At 40.6% G+C, this 19955-nt stretch overlaps 2 protein-coding genes across 6 annotated transcripts in view; one reads left to right on the top strand and one right to left on the bottom strand.

Annotated features, from left to right (window-relative positions):
* The window catches only part of PPIG (peptidylprolyl isomerase G), a 24992-nt gene extending 23576 nt beyond the window's left edge, over nucleotides 1-1416 (bottom strand). The window contains exon 1 of the mRNA XM_052674977.1: nucleotides 1303-1416. The gene's annotated coding sequence lies outside the window, so the exon portion shown is untranslated. The remainder of the gene's footprint in view (nucleotides 1-1302) is intronic.
* Nucleotides 1413-19955, top strand: FASTKD1 (FAST kinase domains 1). 5 transcript variants are annotated; one of them, XM_052674976.1, is made up of 16 exons: nucleotides 1679-1944; nucleotides 5401-5898; nucleotides 6221-6289; nucleotides 6616-6741; nucleotides 8008-8400; nucleotides 9572-9682; nucleotides 10296-10427; nucleotides 11397-11883; nucleotides 13487-13601; nucleotides 13883-14011; nucleotides 14739-14870; nucleotides 15856-15969; nucleotides 16265-16406; nucleotides 17402-17516; nucleotides 18497-18596; nucleotides 19100-19955. In XM_052674976.1, exons 2-15 carry the CDS (start codon nucleotides 5564-5566, stop codon nucleotides 18584-18586), a joined length of 2490 nt encoding a protein of 829 aa, XP_052530936.1. In that variant the 5' UTR covers nucleotides 1679-1944; nucleotides 5401-5563; the 3' UTR covers nucleotides 18587-18596; nucleotides 19100-19955. The 5 variants fall into 5 exon arrangements, with proteins under 5 accessions (XP_052530934.1, XP_052530936.1, XP_052530935.1 ...); XM_052674975.1 differs by having other exon boundaries at nucleotides 18497-18606; XM_052674974.1 differs by lacking the exons at nucleotides 1679-1944; nucleotides 19100-19955 and adding an exon at nucleotides 1413-1497 and having other exon boundaries at nucleotides 18497-18659.

Genomic DNA, 19955 nt, shown 5'->3' with positions numbered 1-19955 from the left:
AGCTGGATGATCAACTGGCTAACTCCTAAACAAAAATTGTTTCACAAAAAAGGACTGTAAGAAATGCTATAATTAAAACATATAGCCCCAAAGGATGCTCTCCAAGCATCCTTTATTATTTTCTACGCCCCCCTTCAAAACTACCTCATACGCTAGAGCCATACTTTTTTCAAAACATTAAAAGTAATTAAAAAAAACCAACATGATAAATCAAAAATATACGTTCTTCAAATGTAAATAAAATACTATTTCATAATGTATGTCTAGTTGTCATATTTTGATCATTTACTTAACATGGTGGCACCTAAAAATGTGACTCATACCATTCCCAGTGCATTACTGTGAAACAAAATGAAGAAAAAAAAAAAAAAAACCGAAAAAAAAAAAAAACAACCAAACCCATTATCTATCTCCACCCAAAGAACAACTTTTCCTGCAGGTAATATGGAACAAAAACATGAAAAACTGGATATTCTCTCTTACTAAAACATTATGAACTTAAGTCTAAGACTGAGTAGCTACCAAAGTGACCTCCTTATCAGGCCTATGGAAGACACATATCTGAGCGAACTGTAAGGCAATATAACAGAAATTTCAGCCTATTTCCATACACCATTGCTTTTTCTCCTAAGCCTCCCTCCTCCAAAACCTCCACAGGATTTCAAGAATAACCGTACAGATGCAGTACTAACGGCCTGGTCATGGCCATAAGCGTGACGGGTCTAACACGCATTTCCCACAAACACCCCTCAAGAGCTTTAAGAAAGCCCCGAGAGGGAGTCGGGGACCCTTCTGCCGCCACGGCAGCTCCTCCAGGCTCCGGATCCCAGGGAGAGGCCTGCGGAGGAAGGAGAACATGTGGCACGGAGGCAGCCGCTCACTTCGCCTTCTGGCGGAGGAGGAAGGCTTCATTCAAACTCCGAGGCCAGCGCCGAGCAGCACCCAGGCCGCAGGCAGCACGTTCCGCAGCGGCCCCCACCGCCGGCCGCAGCTTTCACCAAGCCCCGGCCGCCGCCTCCCGCCCCAGCCCGCTCGCGGCTCCCCGGGCCCCGCGTTCCCCCCGGAGGCCGCCCTCACGCGGAGTGCCCCCGGCCCTCCCCTCACAGCCGCCGCCCCGCACGACGAGCCGCGGCACCCGGCGAGAGGGACCCCGAGGTGCCCCCGGCGGGCCAGGGAGGCGCTCGGCTCCTGCCCCCTCGGTGACGGGGCTCGGGCCCCGCAACCTCCGTCCCCGGCCCCGAGCTCTCGGCGGCCGCCCGGACCGCGGCCCTCCCCCGGCCACATGGCGGTGCCGGCACTCACCCCGCTCGCGGCCCGCGTCGCCCCGCGCTCCTTAGCGCCTCGCCGCCATGTTAGAGCTGGTGCGGCACGGACTGCGTCAGTGGAAGGAGAGGGCGGGAGGGGACGACCCCGGGGGCGGCGCGGCGGAGCGGGGCGCGGAAGCAGGAGAGGTGGCGGCCGAGCCTCCCGGGGCTGGGAGAGGCGCGGGGTGCGCAGGTACCGGCCGCGCGGAGCAATCCCCGGTGGCGGGGACCGCTCGGAAGGAGCCCGAGCGGTTGGGGGAAGGGGCGCCCGCCCCCTCCAGCTCGTCAGCGGCGCTCCGCCCGCCGCCTCCACTCCCCTCAGCCGGGCCGGGCCTGGCGGGAAGGAGCGCAGGCCGTGAGGGGCGGGCGGCGCGCCGGCACCGGCTGCGGCCTTCCCCTCTGGACGCAGCTGGAGCGGCGGTTCGGCCAACGGCCCTGGAAACGGCCGGGATTTGGGACAGTACAGAGCTCCAAACGCCCCCGGGAGCCCCTGCAGCAGTGCCTGGCGCGTGGAGCGAGGGGCTGTTAAAACTAAAAAGGAAATTATCGCGTAGAAAAATGTCCCTGATCTTAACCTGTGTGTTTATGCTGCCGTTCAAGCCGTGACAGTCTGCAATAGAAACAGAAGCTTTCTTGCTCTGTACGTACGGAGTTTGTGAGTACGGGGTTTGTAGTCGTGTGTAATGGGAAGGGAGGATGCAAGTCCTGTGGTAAGATGCTGAGTAGCCTGTTGAAAGCAGGAATATACTCTTCTCCTTCCAAATTTCTAACAAAAATTAATAATATCATTTTTAAAAAGATAAACCAAACACAAAGGAGAGATAGACTTGTGAGTCAGGAAGTCCTGAAGTAAGTAGAGTACTACATGGTGAATCAACACCAGCTTCAATAGGCTTTGGTACAAGGCTTTCTTCCTCTAAATGCCCTGCTTAAAGTGTAAAAAAATTTATCTAGCCTCTTCAATTTGCTTTAGACATTCTTAATTGATTAAATAATTGATTTCATCCAAATGCACTTGGCAAGTCAAAAGTAACAAATTCAGCATCTTTTAAAAGGAAAGTCCATATGATTTGCAGAAGTCACCTCCTTGCGGATAAGATGTACTTTTAAAGGGCAGATCAGATTTCCTAGAGTTAAGTGAGTTTGCACAAGGGTAAGTGCTGCCCTGAGATCCCCACAGGGCTCAGGTCCTCCCTGTCACTTACGTGTGTATGTGTCTCTGCAGTCTGCCACCCAAGCCATCTGCATTTTACTATTTTACTAGTTTGAGGGAGTTCCACATTTGTAAGCATCCAATATTTGAGGTGTAACAGCAGAGGAGACAAAACCAAAGCTGCAAAACAGCCAATCAATCACCAGATAATACTGGCTGTGATTTCAGATAGAATGATAGCAGCCTGAGGCCATGCCATAGAAAGTTTGAAGGATAAGTGAGCACTGTGAGCTTGGCATTGCCATTGCCTCAAATCAGTTGATGCTGACTAACCACATCAGCAGATATTGGATGGTATTTGTTATTTTCACTGGTGGTAGAGAAGATACAGAGAGATTTGGAGCTGTTTGTATGCAAATATAAATCACATACATGTCACAATATGTTAGATTTGTGTTCCAGAACTTGACGTTTGATCTATGTCCCAAAACTTGTAATTTAAAACTTATCTTTTTTTGCGAAGTATAAGAAAATACAGCTTACAAATACGGTAATGTGAATTAATCATAATGTTTCATTATGTATAATGTTTCTGCATAGGGCTGCAACAAGTCGGGAGGAAATTCTTTCCTCAGAGGACGGTGAGGCCCTGGCACAGCTGCCCAGAGGAGCTGTGGGTGCCCCATCCCTGGGGTGCTCAAGGCCAGGTTGGATGGGGCCCTGGGCAGCCTGCAGCAGGGCTTGGGACTGGGTGGGCTGCAAGGTCCCTTACAATCCCAGCCATTCTGTGATTGATCTGTATGTTCAGTACAGCGAATCCAAATACCAGAGTTTCACTCTTGAACATCAGACCGATGTGGGGTTTTTGGACAGAGATGATGTTCCCCCCCTCAAAGTACATTATATAAAAATGGTACTGATGTGACCTTGGAACTTTATGAATATCCATTTACTTTGCTTGGAAGGTCTGACCCTTCTCCCCGCTCCTGGTGTTTCCCGACAGGGATGAGCGGAGCGCAGGGGCTCCATGTGAGCGAGGGGTACCGTCTGTGGCTTCGCAAAAATGCCAATTGAGGCCTTCTCAAACGATGCTCTGCGGATGTAAGGATGCCTTACAAGTTGCAGACAAGGCTGGTTCTTCCATTTCCTTACTAAATCACGTTTTTCTCTGAGTTCGGCACCCCGCCGTTCCACCGGCGCTCCCTTACCGTAGGCCGCGGGGCCGCCCCAGGTCCCCTGCACCGCCCCGGCCGCTCGGCTCGGCGGGCCGCCCTTCGGAGCCGCCACCTCCCCGCCCTCCGCTCGGCCCCCCTGCACCGCCCCTGCAGCTCTTCGGCGGCGGCAGCGGGCCGCTGGGGGCGGCCTTTCCTCGGGTCCCGGGTAGAGGGAGGCGCCGCGGGACTCAGGCCGATGCTGGGAGTCGGGCTCGGAGCTTCCCGCTGCCCCCCTTCCCCTTACACGCGGCCGCGGCCGAGGGAGCGCTGGGCTGCGGCTGCGCGGGGCCGCTCTTCGTGCTACCGCACGATCGGCGTGTGTCCCAGTCTTCCTCGGTGAGCGGAGGGTTTCTGGGCTTTCTGTGGTTTGTGATGCAGTTTTGAGAATGCTTATTGAATTTCCACCGATATGAAATATCTTCTTGTGCTTTTAGTTTATATTCTGCACAGTAAATGGAAGACAGAAGTGGTTGTTGAGCGAGGTATACATTTCCCGGTTTGAATCTGTGTGTTTCTAATTTTCAAAACACTTGGCATTTTTCTTCGGTTTCTTTTTATAAGACGTTAAAATAAGTTACAGCTTAAGATCGTGTAGATTTGTGACAAATCCCTTGCATCTGCTGAATGCTTTCCAGAAAGAGTGCTGGGAACCGGCCTGCAGGTTGTTCTGCATTGCTGTCCCTGCTCCCAGCTGCTAGCACAGAGGAAGAAGACCATTCACTCATTCTGACAGCTCTGTATTGTAGCCTCTGTTTAAAAGCCATTGGTACAGCCACTGATGATTGCTGCTTTTGGCTATCATCACTGGGCATGTTTGGTTCCGTGCATATGCATCTATGCCGCATTTGTTAATAACTTGAGAAATGTGGAGGATTGGCAGTCTTGTAACAGTTGCCAGCTTAGGACTTAAGATTTTATTGAAGATTGCTCAGTTGTGATTTAACAGTGACTTGATCGTCCTTTGGTCTGTGTTTCACTTTGTTTAATCCACTTTATGAAATCTTGTAAGGGGTCCTCCCTCCTTCTGACAGCGTGTATCTGTGTCATTAGATGGAAAGATCAAACTTCTTATGGACACTGCATGGAATAAATAGCACCATATAAATTTTCCCGGATAAATCTGTTTGTAAGCACAAGGAATGAAGCAGGCAGAAGCAATGAAAGCACTAAAAGAGGGAGTATAAAGCAAATTCATTACTAAAAATTACTGTGTAATAGCTGGAAAAATGTGTACCTTTTTGCATGCTTTCATTTTGCACAGGGAAGAAAGTCATGTTATGAGGCATCATAAGTTAAAATTGTTTGGAGCTCAGGAGCTTGTGCTCACTCACTTCCTTTTACCACTAACAGTTGCATTTCCTTTGAGCCCCCTGTTGGCATCATGGAGCAGCTTCCGTATGAAGGCAAGTCTCAGTGACCTGTGCTCTCCTTGCACATGAAAAAGCCCATCTTTGCCTTCTCAGTATAAGCATGGCAGCAGGTGCATTTTTGGGGTAGCTTTTTAAATATGGAAGTATTTTTTACATTTATTTAGAAAGTTATTACCAGAGGTAATAACTTTTCTTAACACTTCTGGGTGTTTTGATATTCTTTGTTCACTCTCAGAAGAATTCAAAGCATGGATTTTTTTTTTAAGCTTACATTAACTACTACATTAAAAGGCAGATACATCAATTTTTAGCTAGGATTTATGACTGTGTCTAACTGCTTTAATTCTGTCTCACTACAGGTACCTCAGAACTGAGTTACCAGTATAGTGACCATACAGGATGAAAAGAAAAGAAGTGCCCATTTTTCAGATGCCAAAGTATGTTCTGTGAAACAGTATTTTGCTGTGAAAAATGAAAGAATCTTTCTAGACACTGTTAAAGGTAGCTGATGGACTTAGAAAAATGCTTTGTTTGAGGCAAGTTTGCTTGTCTGCACTGAGACATTACCAAGCCCGAACTCTGAGCAACGATCTGCTTCTGAGCCAGATAAATAACTGTACCCATGAAGATGAAGTGTTCAGCCTTGTTGGCAAGAACAAGGCCAGGCTTTCTGAAAAGCATGTGGGAATTGCATTGAATGTGTTATGGCAGTTGCAGAAGAAGAAGCCACTTCTCTCAAGGACTTCTGACTATGTAAGAAATCACTCCCAGTTTCTAACTCTTTGCTTTTTAGCAGAAAACAAAGTAGAACACATGGATAATGAGGCAATAGTGGACGCTCTGTATAGTATACTGAGGTAAGCAGTATTATGTTGATATCCACATCTATACATTGTGCATCTGGTAATAAGAAGAGGGTGTTTTTGGAGTAACAGCTCAGCTGTAAGGAAATCTAACTTCCTGTGCCAGATCTGAGTTTTGTACTCCTGATAAATAGAATTATGATTATGAATGCATAAATGTTTATGATGTGTTTTTGGGTACATTTGTTTGATTGGAAGGAGCAATAGAAATGTAAAGCATGATAAATAATGGGAAGATATTTTTCTCTTTGATGTATTTCTTTTATTCTCTTAAGCAATCTTTCAAACTGCTGTGACATTTTTGACTTTTCTGAAGGCTCAGTGTGGAAAGCCATGATTCCTTGGCAGGAGCGCTCGTTACAGAGGCGTGGAAAAGATTGGAAAGGCAAGTACTGAACTAGTATGCTTTGTGAAAAGTGTAAGTTGTAGCTGTGGTTTGCTTCACACAGGGCTACCCTGGCTTCTCAAAGAGTATTAACTTCTGGATTGCGTAGGGTTTCATACACAAAATACGCTTCCTTATAAAATACCTGAGCATTTTGTCTGAGTTCAGGATATCACCGTGTCACAGGAAATGTGTAAATATTTTGTTCCCGTTTTGTAATTTGAATGTTACTTACAATTTATACAGTTGTTGAATTAGATTTTTGCCTTCAGTTATTTACCTTTTATTTCTAGTGAATATTCTGTCTTTGTTTGATGTCTTCACAGCCTTAGTTTACCAGCTTTGTCTAAATTTGCACTGTGTTTACACAAGCAGCGCAGACATTTTAGTCCCCTAACTGGCAAAATAGCACATCTTGTGGACACAAAACTGGATTACGTACAGGATATAAGGTAAGTGTCAAAGAGAAACTGAGTAGTGTGGGAAACAATGTGTCACAATTACTGTTTTGGTGAGGGTTTTTTTGGGTTTTTTTTTCGGTTAAACATTTTCAGTTTTTTTTCAATTGAAGGTTAATTCAGTTTGGGGTTTGTGGAAAAGATGTGATTTGTGCATTGGTTCTCACGAGAAAGTTTACTCAGGTTAAAACAATATCCCAATTATTTTTTGAAGAATTTATTTGTGACCAATCTAAGTGCCTAACTAAAACTAATGTTTCACTTAAAGTGGAATAAAAGATATTCCTTCAATCTGATTCTAAATTTCTTCTGAACTTTTCTGAGAGTATACAGGTCATTTCACCAGATGTCTGTTTTCCTTGAGGTTAGTAATTTCTCTGTTATGACATGATGAATAGTGATGAGGAATCTTAAAACAAATCTATTTTTATTTATCTTCAGAGCATTTTTTGTCAAGGTGAATCAATCAGTTCTTTTGGTAATGTGTCTGTTACATTATCCTGATGCTAAAATTGAGTTGAATCATAGAATCACAAAGGTTGGAAAAGACCTCTAAGACCATCCAGTCCAACCATCCACCTACCACCAATATTTCCCCACTAGAACCATGTCTCTTAGTACAAAAGAGGAACGGTACGCAAAAAAAGTCCAAGCTTATTTTTCTTGCCTCTCTTCTCCCTGGGCAGTTACAGCAAATGCTGCTCTTTTTTCCCCCTGCCTTTTCCAGCACCATCAGTCTCCATTTATTTATTTATTTTTGGACACACAGAGCCAGCATATGAAATTAATTGAATGAGTGAGACCGTATTTCTTTACAGAACTGACTCTTGTTTGTCCTGTTATCCTGTTAGGAAGGGATTTTTTTCTTTAGGATTGATGGTGACTCTTCTCCCTGTTCTGTCTTCTGGCAATTGTTTGGGTTTCTTTAATTTTTCACCGAAGATTAAAGATCTTTTTGCAAATTTAAATGAGACATCACAGGAGTTTGCCTTAGTCAAGCGGTTTTACACAAACAACTTTGTAGGAGTTGAAAAATCCCAATCATTTCAGTAATTCTCTAAAAGCACAATTTTTAAGTTATTTGAACAAATGCTTTTTGCTGAGCTATTTTTTGTAGATTAGATTCTGAACTCCTCGTGGCGCCGAAGCCAGCAACATCCTAACTAACATTCCTTTATTTGGCTAGTTTATTTGAGAAGTCTAAAATGTGTTGCTTAACTGTGTTCAATGTATAAGCTTAAAGTCTTTTGAATTTTTTAGGATCTTGTCAGTTTTGATGATCAGTGTATCTGGTGTCATCTCACGGAGTTTTCAGGACCGATTACTACAGAAGGTGGAACAACTATTGGGAGAAGAAGTCCATTTCAACTATGCCAAAAGAATTGTACAGTTTCTTCAACTTAGTAAACTGGCATATCCTTCTTTGCTAGAAAAATGCAACAAGGTTTTCTTAAAAAGCACCTCTCATCTTGATTTAGACAATATTAGTCTTATTTTTGGACTGTATGAGCAGCTGGGTTTTGACAGTGCGGAGTTCCGCCTCATTGCTAAACAGCTGCTGTCTGAATCAATAGATGATTACCATGATCCTGAATCTTTTGCAAAATTATTTTTTGTTCTTGGGCCTATGGCTGGGTCCAAGGTAAGAGAAAGGTAAGATTCTTAACAGGCATTATTTTTACGTAGTCTTTCATGGAAATTGAAAATCTGTTGGTGTTTTGGGGAATTTCTGAGCATATCTATGACATCTGATGATTAAGTTTTCTATTCCTAACTTTATAGCAATGAACTGTTTCATTACAGAAAGCAATTTGTTTTGAAACAGTTGTGTAGGAAGTTGTATCTAGTAACTAAGGTGCATGGGAATACTGTTACTCAAGACCATCTTGTTGCTCTGTCTCCTATTATTTCCTTGCACTGTGGGTAGTGGTAACAAACTTTTTGCCTTTTTCCTGAGAAATATATGCAATAGTGTGTATTACATTTTTTCCTTTTAAGATCTACAGTAGCTGAAACTACAAGATTGGAGTCTTGTCCTATCCCAGTGTGGTGTACAAAATCACAGAATTGTAGAGGTTGGAAGGGATCCCTAAGGTCATTGAGCCCAAACCCCAGATCATGAGTCCAGCCCCTAAGCCCACCATATCCAGTATGAAAGGGTGGCAGCAGGGAATCCTCCAGCATTAATGTAGGGATTGGAGCCCTGAATTACATTGCAGATCTTGGTCTGCCTGCATTTTTGTGCCACAAAATCCTGGTATTGTTCATGGCTCTCTCGGAGCCTTAGGCAGAATTTATTGTATTAGTTATGATTAGCAATGTTTTCAGAACTTCAGTAGCATTTCCTGCTCTTCAAATCTCTGGGTATTCTTTACCATAACTTACACAATAAATTATTTTCCTTACAATAAGTTTAGCCAGTTTAACTGGCCAAAACCTTTTCCTAGATCTTTTTGTCGTTTTCATGAAAGTGAAAATGAGGCAGCACAAGTTATTAGCCTTATTTGCCCCAGAATCGGTTCAATTCATATTTGATTTTGCGATTTGTCGCTTGCTGGTTGGTGGTGAATTTTTATTTTTGACTACTTTCAGAAGTGTTGGAATCAGTATTCTGATTTAATACATTTGCATCTTTGTGTGTGCCATACTGTTCAGAAGAATGGTTCACAACATAGAACTGTCTAGTTGGGGAGAATCTGTTTTGCTGTATTTCGTGAGGTAGTCTGTTGTTCTTTCCCTCTTTCAGACAAAGAATATTGTTACAATCTTTGCTGTGACTTTTCAGCAGTTTTTCTTTGGAAAATAAATTATTTCTTCTCATTAGGTTGCTAACAACTGCAGCACTCATTGCAGAAGGATTTAGCAGTCATCAAGCATTAGTGATACTGAAGACAATGCTGAAAATGAAATGTAGACATTCTCACCTGCTTGAAAAGTAATTTTTTAAAGACTACAAAGTAATTGTGTTCTATAGTTATAGATGAATGTATTAAGAAAAAATATGTGGTATACTTTGGGAGTGGGGTCTGTGTCGCATACAAACACATGCAGTCCGTGCATGTTACCTGTTACAGACTTCAGAATATTACAGGTTGACTCTGAAGTGATTGAGTAATTCAGGAATTTCACAGAAGGGCATTTCATTTCTAGCAAATTAGTGGAATATAGCTTTTAGCTTTTTTACTATTATGTGATCTCTTTTGCGTGAACTTAGCCTCTGAGAATCACTGTAAACTGCTGAGACAAATGAGAATATAGTAAGTTGCAGAGAGTAAACCCTGTCTAGCTGTCCTGTTACTAATGTGAGTTGTTTCTTCAAAAGTTATTGTGCCCTAACTTGAACTACTAAGTCTTTAAGAACTCAAGTCAGATTCTCTGCAATTGTAAACTGAACAACAAAACTGAGGTGGAGAAGAGTGCAGATGTATATAATCGTCTATTTAGTTACTGTGCAATATGGGGAAGCCCTTCTTCATTTGAGGTGTTGTGTTCTGCAGTATCTTTTGCATTAGCATAGTACCATATCATCTTTTTCTGTTTGTATTCAGAATGGTTTCTGTTCTGCATAGACACTTGGATGGCTATCACGTATTGCAGTTGGTAAAGTTAACACAGTGCTTGGTGTTGTTGCATTGCCATGATCAGGAGTTGTTTGCCAAGCTGAAAATGTTGTTATTTGGGTAAGTGTTTGTTTTTGAGAATTCGTTTTCTTATTTAATTGAAGTATTACACAGTGGTCTAGTTAATATGTTAAATGACAGGCTAAAATGTTTTCCTCAAATATGATAAAGTAACAAGCTATTACAATGATTTAATTTGATTAAATACATAAATCGAAGAATATGAAATGGGTTTTATCTTGGCTGTAGATCTAGTAGTATCTACTAATAAAAGTGATACCTTTTAAAACACTATTTTTCCCCCTCCACTGACTACTGCAACACAGAGACATTGAATAGGAAATTCTGGCTGATATGATGTAGGTAGGGCATGTATTAATCTCTTTCTTTGATACTTGAAGATACTTGAAGCAGTCAATGAAAAGTAACTAACGATGTCATGGTTGGAACAAGTGAAAGTATAAAGCAGAAATACTATTTTACAGAACAAAGAACTTTCTAGTTAGTTCTCATTGTTGTGAAGAGATCTGCCACCACTGCTTTCACTTTTTGTGGAAATTATCCTTGACCTAGGAACCTACAAACTCAGTTAACAAAGGGCAGAACTTCCTTAGTAAGTGCTTCTGTGCTCTCAGTAACACTTCAAGCCTCACCAGCTAAGATGCTCACTGTCATCTTCCTCTTTTTGATGTGAATGTTAGAAGGAAGAAATTAATGTTGAAATGAAAAAAAACCCACTTAAATAGTCACTGTCTGTGTGAATTTTGTGCCCCTGATTTTGTGTTTCTTTCATTCTTGAAACAATGTACTACTATTGCCTTTTCAAATAGAACTTAGGTGCAACCCTGCCTGTGGCAGGGGCTTTGGAACTCGATGATTCTTGAGGTCCCTTCCAGCCCAGGCCATTCTATGGTTTTATGAGTTCATTTGCTGTCTAAAAAAAAAAAGAAAAAAGAAAAAAAAAAAAAAAAGCAAATGTTTGCACTCTGTTGATATCAATGGTCTGTTTTTCTTTTTGTCTCTTTTCAGTTTTCTAAAATCTAGTGTCATACCTGCTGATACTGCTGCAATAATTCGCACACTGGCCATGCTTCCATCCTCTCAAGTGGAGGAAATCATTATAAACAAAGCAACAGCAGTTCTACCTCAGTGCAAACTCCAGAACCTCAGTTGCATTGCTACAGCTCTTGTCAAATGGAATCATTATGACGAGTTGCAGTGGCAAAACACTTCTGAGCTACATGCAAAGCTTCTGCAAAAACTGAATGACTGTGGATTTCAGAGACTTCAGGAAGCCAGGAACTTAAATCTCCTGTTGGAAGAATTTACACATGTGAATGGAGAGTGGTTGCAGGAAGTCATCAGTGAGGAGGCTGTGGCTGCATGTCGACGTTTGATAGATCAAGTAACATGGGCAAATGTGTTACAGTTGTCTGTTTTTCTCATAAAAACAAACCATCGCTGTCCTTCATTACTTGACAGAATAGCATCTGTGACTGTTCAAAATATAAACAAGGTATTATAGTTTTTCTTTTGATCTACTGTATAAGTTCTTCATTTAGAAAAGGACAGGTTAGTAGCAAATAGGATAGAATTCAAGCCTGGAAATCTAGACTTTTATGATTTTACCTAATTGTTTGTTTCTCTTGAATTTTGATTAAACATACAACTTTTTTTTTAAGTGAGTTTACACAATTCATCTTTTCAGCTCACTTGCAGCAGTTTTACATACAGCAGTTTTTTATTGGTGGAATGAAATTGCAATTACGCAGATTTGGGCTTGGCCACTGCTTTGGGAGTAGATGTTTAAATTACTGTGGCTGTCTCATCCTTTTCCATGATGCACACAGCTTATAATGGCTCTTCTGTTGGACCAGAAGTCATTCTAGCTCGGAATCCAGGCTTTGACAAACGTGAGAATATTTGGTTTTGTAGCAAAGACAAATGAAGGTTTTGAGATGATCTCCCTGGAACAACCATGCACAGATGCTGAGATTTTCCAGGATGAAGATAATGTTCTTTAATAGCTGTTTTTGGATCTGTCCTATGCTTTTTTTTCTGGCATTTTTAGAGATTTTGAATCTCCTTATTTTTCAAGCTTTCAAAAAAGCAATGCACTGTTAGTGGTTTTATTTATTTATTTATTTTTTAAATAATGTAAGAATGATTGTTTAAACACATTTCCTTTCATTCCTTAAAACTGTTTCCTGAAATTTTCACTACATGTCAATTTATATTAAGAACTGTGTTCAGCATCTCCATGGATATGTGCTAAAAACGGTTTGGTGTGGCTCTGCACAGAAAGGTGCATTCCTAGAACTTTTTCTTGTTCTGCATCCTTCTTGAGTTGGCAGACTTGAATAGCGCAGTGCTAGGAGCACTGAGCACTTCTCCTGGGCATCGATTAATGTTTTTCAGAGAAAAATTCACAGTGCCTCAAAGAATTTTTTCACTCTAACTCTTTCAGCACTTGTCTTTCTCTTTGTCCACTTAAAGCTGTTTTATTTCCACATGTTACTTTGCACTTTCTTCTCTTTTTTCTCTTTTCCTTTCTTACGTTCCTGTTCAGTCAGCATTAGGTCAACTGTAATCCTTTGTGCTCAGGTTTTCATTTGATCATATTAAACGTTCCTTTTACCTCTTTACAGTATAGTCACATCGCATGGCATGGCATATTTTTTGTTAACCATTCTTGTGTGGATCTCCTCGATAATCTGTGTTTTGGGTCACAGTCACTGTTTCTCAATGTGTTGCCCTCTTTCCTCTCCCTCCCTCCCCCAAATTAGGAACTGATGTAAAAGACATTCTGTTTTGTCTTGCGACAGTGTAGTTTACAAAACAAGCAAAAAGAAACCATTGGATGGGAAAACTTTTAAAAATCTTAAAGTCTAAGCACAGAGTAACACTTGGATCATCTTCATCTTACAGCTTTTGATTTTTAGCCATAGTTGCAATTTTAATGACTTGTGCATTTTATTATTTTTATGTTTTTGTCTCCCCTAAAAAGTACTTCATCATTAGGTTTCCATATTCTAAATAAATTTATAAAATCCTTTTTACTACAAAACAATTTTAGAATACTTTTCAACAGCTCAACTTAGGATCTGTTTTTTCCCCAGATCCACCCACTGGAAATGTATTTCATTCTCTATCTTTTCTCTGTTCTGAACTATGATCCTCCTGCCAATGAAGAGTTCTTTCAGAGTTGTATCCAACATCTGACTTCTAACTTGAGTAAGTATATTAGAGGAACATGGGCTGAGTGCCGCTGAAACATTTTGTTTGTACTTGACAAAACTGTGTGTGTGATGGCATTTTTTAAGCCAAGTGAAAAAACGTGTCTGTGTGCTCTGTGAAATTAAAAGTTGTAGGGAAAAATGTGTAGATCTAATTGTGGAGTTAGCTTTTTTTTTTTTTTTTTTAATGTTAAGATAGACTTGGGAAGCAGAAAAGCATTACAAAAGTCCTTTCAATGCCCTGTAGTGTTAATATGGATTTCTGTTTCATTTCTAAAGGTTGTTTTGAAACTCATCACTTGGTGCTGCTGGGTTACATTTTGGCAGTGGCTGGGTATTTTCCTCCAGCTCTCATAAAGACAGTATTTGATGTTTCTTTCCTAAGCAGATTGGATGCTCAGCTTGAAGGTAAATATCTAGCTCTGATGAATTGAGTTATGTGACATTTGGTATAAAATGGAATTGTGGTCGTGTGTAAATTGAGAAGTAGACTGTACATCATTTGGTCTTCTGGAAAGACTGCTCTGTATGAACTAGTTAGTATTTGAATGCTAAAAGGGAAGGAATAAACAAAATCTTATGTTAGAAGTGCTGGCATATATTACAGATGATGTTGCCAGATAAGACAAGTTCACTCTAAAAAAAATTATAGTCAGTTTATTGTACCTGGTATATTTAATTTTAATGGAAATAAAATTACCTGAATATAGTATTATTATAAGAAATTGTTGCAGTCCAAAGCTCAAGAAATAATGTGGAATTCTGGTCTGCAAAAAATGTGCGTCACCGGACTCTACTTCCAAAATAAGAGATTGAACGCTTGTTTGACTGTTCCTTGTCGTTGTTTGCTACTGATGTGCTGTTGCCCTTTTGCCATCAAAAGATAAATGCTGAGAATTTAAATCACTGCTTTCTTTTGTCATGCTATTGCTCTTAATATTGAGCAATTTTTTTTTATTTTTTTTTCTGTAGGGGATTCAGTGAAGCCTTCTAAAATTGTGTAGCATGAATTTTATAAGTGCCATAGTATAAGGCTACTGTATTTTTTGTAAATGATTCAGAAGTATCCATCTACTTGATTATAATGGGTTTTTCACTTTACAGTTCACACTTTTTTCTATGTTGTTTAATTTAGTCCTGTCTGATACCTTGAGGCAGAGGGTCCGCTCACGGCTTATGAAACTGAACAGAGCAGTCTGTCTGGAATGTCCGGAGTTTCACATCCCTTGGTTTCATGAGCACTATTTCCAGCGTGTCTCGTGTAAAGGTAAATCGTTGAGGAGAGCTGCCCTTGTTATTGTAATAGTCTGTTTTCAGCAGTCTGCTAGGCACTTGTTCTAAAACTGCTGGGCTGACACTAGCACACAGTAGAAGCCCAAAAAGGCCATTATACACTGAAACCATGTTCTTCGAAAGTGTGAACACTTATTAGGTGTAAAACAGCAAGGCAATTCTTCCCAGGAGAACGGATATACTGGAGAGGAGGTATTTACATGTAAGAAATATGATCTAAACAAAATACAGCTGGTGTGTATGACATGGAGGATGGTGTAATAATTGAGGTCATCGAGATTGTCTACTGGAGGAGATGTTGTATTTTCAGAATGGAACACTTTGATGACTTAGCCATTAGGAAGCTAAACTGCTGTCATCTTCAAAAGAGTTAAGGTTCATCAAGGATGTGAGATGGAGCAGTCAGGTGTTCAGCCTCATAGATGTAGCAGCTGAGAACTTTCAGAACAACAGTGATCTCAGGAAGTCTAGCTGATGCAAACAGAATGTCTCCTCCGTTAATTCTTATGGTATTAATTCTGCTTTGCTATCTGTCAGACTAATCTGCTTTCTAATCTGTGAGAATGAAGATGTTTAATGGAGCAAGGTATTAAGCAATCTGCAACATGTGGAGAAATAACAGCAGACTATACCTGCAATGGATGCAAAATTATTAAATACTTATTTAACAGTCTAATCATAATTTTAAAAAAATTCAATTGATTAAACTTGCAACCAAAGTGCTTGTGGGAAAACAGGGATGGAAATTCTGGATTTGCAGTTTGTGCTTAGTAGGTACCGGTCACTTTCTACCCAAAAGATGATGATGTGACCTCTGAATTGTGATGGAATAATACCGAGGATCACTGCTTTAATTCAGTAGGCTGGCTATCAAAAGTGCAATGTCACAAGGTACTGAAGTTTCAGAACTTCAGCTGTTGTGTATTTTGACTAATTAATTCTTTATTTTGTCTTCGTAGGCATTAGCCGAATAAATCCACTGCGACAGCATGTTCACAGAATGCTGGCAGAGATCTTAGGAGGGAGCCATTATGCAAGAGTATCTGTTCTCACACCATACTACTATGAAATAGGTGAGAAGTTCCACTTTCAAGGATTGTTTTGGAGACTGCTGATAGCACAATTATCACCAAGGCTGGCAAGCCCCTGGGGCTGTCTATTTGCAGGCCACAAGATACCACAAATAAGAAATACCTGTTTTGGCAGTTTGTGTAGAATACACTTTCTAACAGTTTTGCATAATTCAGGTACAAATGTTGGATACCTCTAATGATGGTTGTCACTTAGTTTTGTCTAGAAGCAAACACTATGCTGAACAAATTATTTTCCCTTTTTCTGTCTTTTTTCATCTGTTATGTTTTCTCACAGATTTTGAATGCATTCTGGATAAAAATAAAAAGCCTCTTTCTTACATGGCTCAGGATATACTTCTGGATAATTTGAGGGGAATACACTTGAGACGTGACATCAAGGATGAAGAGAGAAAGGCATTACCACAAGGGGCTCAGAGGTTAGTACATGGAATTCTTACACTCTTCAAGCTTTAGATGAAATTTAGACCAAATTTTTTTGTTTTTTATGTCCTAAATAGTGGATGGTACACTTGGGCTATTTATTTTTCTGTTCCTTTTTCTAGAAACTTTATTAGATTTAGCCTTTCTGTGTGTAGTGGTTAGACCCTAGCGAGCAGCTAAGCTTCCATCAACAGAATCTGGAGGGAAAAAAGAGAGGGGAAAAAGAAATATCTCTTAGGTTGAGATACAGACAGTTTGATTAGTGAAGAAGGTTTGTTTGTTTGTTTGTTAAATAAAAGAAAAATGAAGTGATGGAGATGCAACCACTTATCACCAGCAGACCAAGTGCAGCCAGCTTCCAGACAATGACTAATTTGGAAAAAAAAGCCCAGTTTATTGAGGAGCATGATGTTACACGGTATGGAATAGTGCTTTGGCCAGTTGAGGTCAGCTGTCTCAGCTGGTCCCTTCCTAACCTCTTGCCAAACCCAGTCTACATTCTGTGGGGGCAGAGTGAGACACAGAAGGTCTTGATTGCTGTGTAAGCAGCATGTAGGAACAGACAAAACACAGGTATGTTATCAATGCTCTTTTGGTTACCCATCTAAAACGTAGCACCGTGTTAGATGTTACAAAGAAAATTAAATCCACCTCAACCAAATTCAGTACAATAGAGCAGATAGAGATTCTTGAAATATGTATTTTATTACACTGGAATACTCTGACCTCTTCTAATGCAATCCTTGAAAATGCTGGTTGCTGCTTTTGCCATTTGAATAGAGCAGAAGAAAGAAGTGCTCTTCCTAAAGTTCAAGTATCTCCAAATAAATGTAAGAAAAACATTTTGTCTACTTTCAGGGAGTTGTTTAACTTTGTTCTGCTATGAACTGTTAGATTTATCTAGCAGAAGTCTTCCTGCAACTGTCAATGCTGAGCTAGAAATTTTACTTTATCTGAAAGTAAATAAATTTTTCTGTTGGTTTGTTTGCAGAATTGCTTTGGAATTTCTCGATTCGAAAGCTTTTAGTAAAGATTCACGCCACCTGAAAGGAGAACCTGCCTTGAAAAAACGACACCTGGAAATTCTGGGGTATCGGGTCATTCAGGTGAGTAGCCAACAATATTTTATGTCTTCTGTTGAGTTGTGTTGATAGTGCAGATTGATGGATTTTCCTTCCAACAGCTTTAAAGACAGTTTTCATCTGATAGCTAAAAGCACCTACTGAGTGAGAGCAATTTTTGAATTTTGAGGAGTAATTTCTAGCAATTTGTAGACTTAGTAGAACTTAACATCTCTGACAGCAGCTGCAGAAAAACTGGAGTCGAGAAGTCTTAGTGTTACCTCAGTGCAGGCAAACTAGCAATCTGAACATAGCCTGAGTAAATGAGAAAATATGAAACAAGAGTTTCAGTTCAATTCAGCAAAGATTTTCATATGAGAAAAAATTGAATGCACACTCATTGCTCACTCAGAGCCAGTTATGGCAGCTTAAAGAGGGTGGTGGAGGCTGGCTGGTTGTGGAGTGACAGTACTGTGACTGCAAAGCTAGTGACCAGTGTAAATTCCCACTCAGGAGCACAGACATATTAGGGGGCTCGTGATGAATACTGATTCTCCCGTATAGATATATCAATACTTACATCACCTACTCTGATTTTAACTGGGAGTCTTCTATAAGCTTAAGCTTTTTTTTAATTTGGGTTTTGTTTTTTTGTTTGTTTGTTTTTTTATCCCAGAAAAAATAAACATCTTTTCTTGTGTTGCCCTGAGATTAAATGTTGGGCTACTGACACACCATTTCAGTTTGATACTTCAGCACTGCAAACTGTTGACCTTGGGTTTTTCTCTCTTAATGGGTTTCAAAATACCTCAAGTGAAAGATGGGGTAATGGAGTTGTCATAGCCTGTATTGTATGGGTATCTGCTTTTCATCTCTGCAACTACTACTTTGTGGAAGCAAACTGACAGAAGGGCATGTGTGATAAAATATTTTAATGTGGAGAACAGTAGATCCTTTCTGTGCTGTAAGACTGTGACTTGTGTCAGGCAACATTAGCACTAAGTTTGTGTGACTTCGTTCTACAGATTCCTCACTTTGAATGGAATTCTATGGTTCTGTCCACAAAACCTAAGCAGCTTGAGTATCTGAGAAAACGTCTGTATGAAGCTCAGTGATACCAAAGATGTAATTACAAGTAAATTTTTTTAATATACTTTGTATAACGTTAAACTTCTTGTAACCCAGGAATACATGCCAAAATTTCTCTGTGAGTTAGCTGGACTAAGTCTTGCCATAGGGCAGTGGCTGTCATGAGACTGGATCCTACATTTGTTAGGGGTTGTAAAAGACTGGTCACAATATGCTACGAAGATATGATTGAGATGCATAAAAGCTCCCATTTCTGGAAGCTATTAAGTATATGGGTCCGTGACAGTTTTGCCATACAACTGCATTATTACCTACTGAGATTTGACCAGATATTAAACTGTCCAAAGAAAGAGTTGGAAATACTGACTACGGAAGAGGAGGTAGCAAATAGAGTGGAAACTATGTCTGTCCTCCAGCATGTGACAAAATGAGCAATAGGGATCAAACACAGTCTCTCTGTACTGTGAAACTAACAAAGTGAAATGTAGATTTACTAAGAATAGGACTGCTATTACAGCCATTCTGTTTTCATCTTCTAGAGCACAGAGAATGTGGGTGACAATGTCAGGGGAGGGTGTGGTGCAGTGAGGAACCTCCAGCTGCTTGCTTTTTCTACCCTGTGATACAGCATATACAAAAGAAGGCTTGAATCCTTTGGAATGCCTTCACAAACCTGAAAGGTAAAGTAGCTCCAGAGGTCTGGCAGTCACCCATTAACACCTGCAGTCCAGTTCAACTTGGAAGGGATAACTGAGGGATGAGGAGGAAGTACTGTTTGTGTCAGACACAAGTACCTATCAGTGACTGGATAATTTGTGAAAATGTTTGTAATTATCAGTTGGACCACTCCTTTCTAATAGTAATAAAACAAAATTAATCTATATAAGCTGCCCGTCCTGTAAATAAGAGTGCACAAAAAAGCAAAATAAGGCAGAAAACTGAAACCAGAAATTGAGACTAAGAAAAGTCTTCAGAGAGTCATAAATACTACCTTGATTACCAGTGGTGAAATTGCTTTATTTGTGGTGTTTCAAAACTATCAGCCAGTTACATTACCAGCTCCCTATGATCACGTAGAACTGGGGTTTGGTTGAGAGCTAGAAGATACTGGAACGTGGAAGGAAAAAGTGGAATAGCCAAGAGAACGTTAATTGCAAAGTAATAAACTGTAGGGTGGTTATACTATTGCAGATCAGCCTATTTTCAGAAGCAGCCATGTTTGGCTATAGTTCCTACTAACTCACAATGACTGCAAGTTATGCCCCTGTTTCACATATACAACACACCTGCATTTCTTGTCTTTTTAGAGAAGCAATAGACATTCTTTTTACTATGTGCTTTGAAGCTTGGGCGAAGCAAGCATCTACATTTCTGAATTGACCATTGTGCACCTTG

The sequence above is a fragment of the Tympanuchus pallidicinctus genome, unplaced genomic scaffold, assembly GCF_026119805.1.
Source record: "Tympanuchus pallidicinctus isolate F22 unplaced genomic scaffold, pur_lepc_1.0 scaffold15, whole genome shotgun sequence".
Classification (NCBI taxonomy): Eukaryota; Metazoa; Chordata; class Aves; order Galliformes; family Phasianidae; genus Tympanuchus; species Tympanuchus pallidicinctus.
Note: the sequence above shows the minus strand (reverse complement) of the source record. Positions and strands in the feature narration are given on the sequence as shown.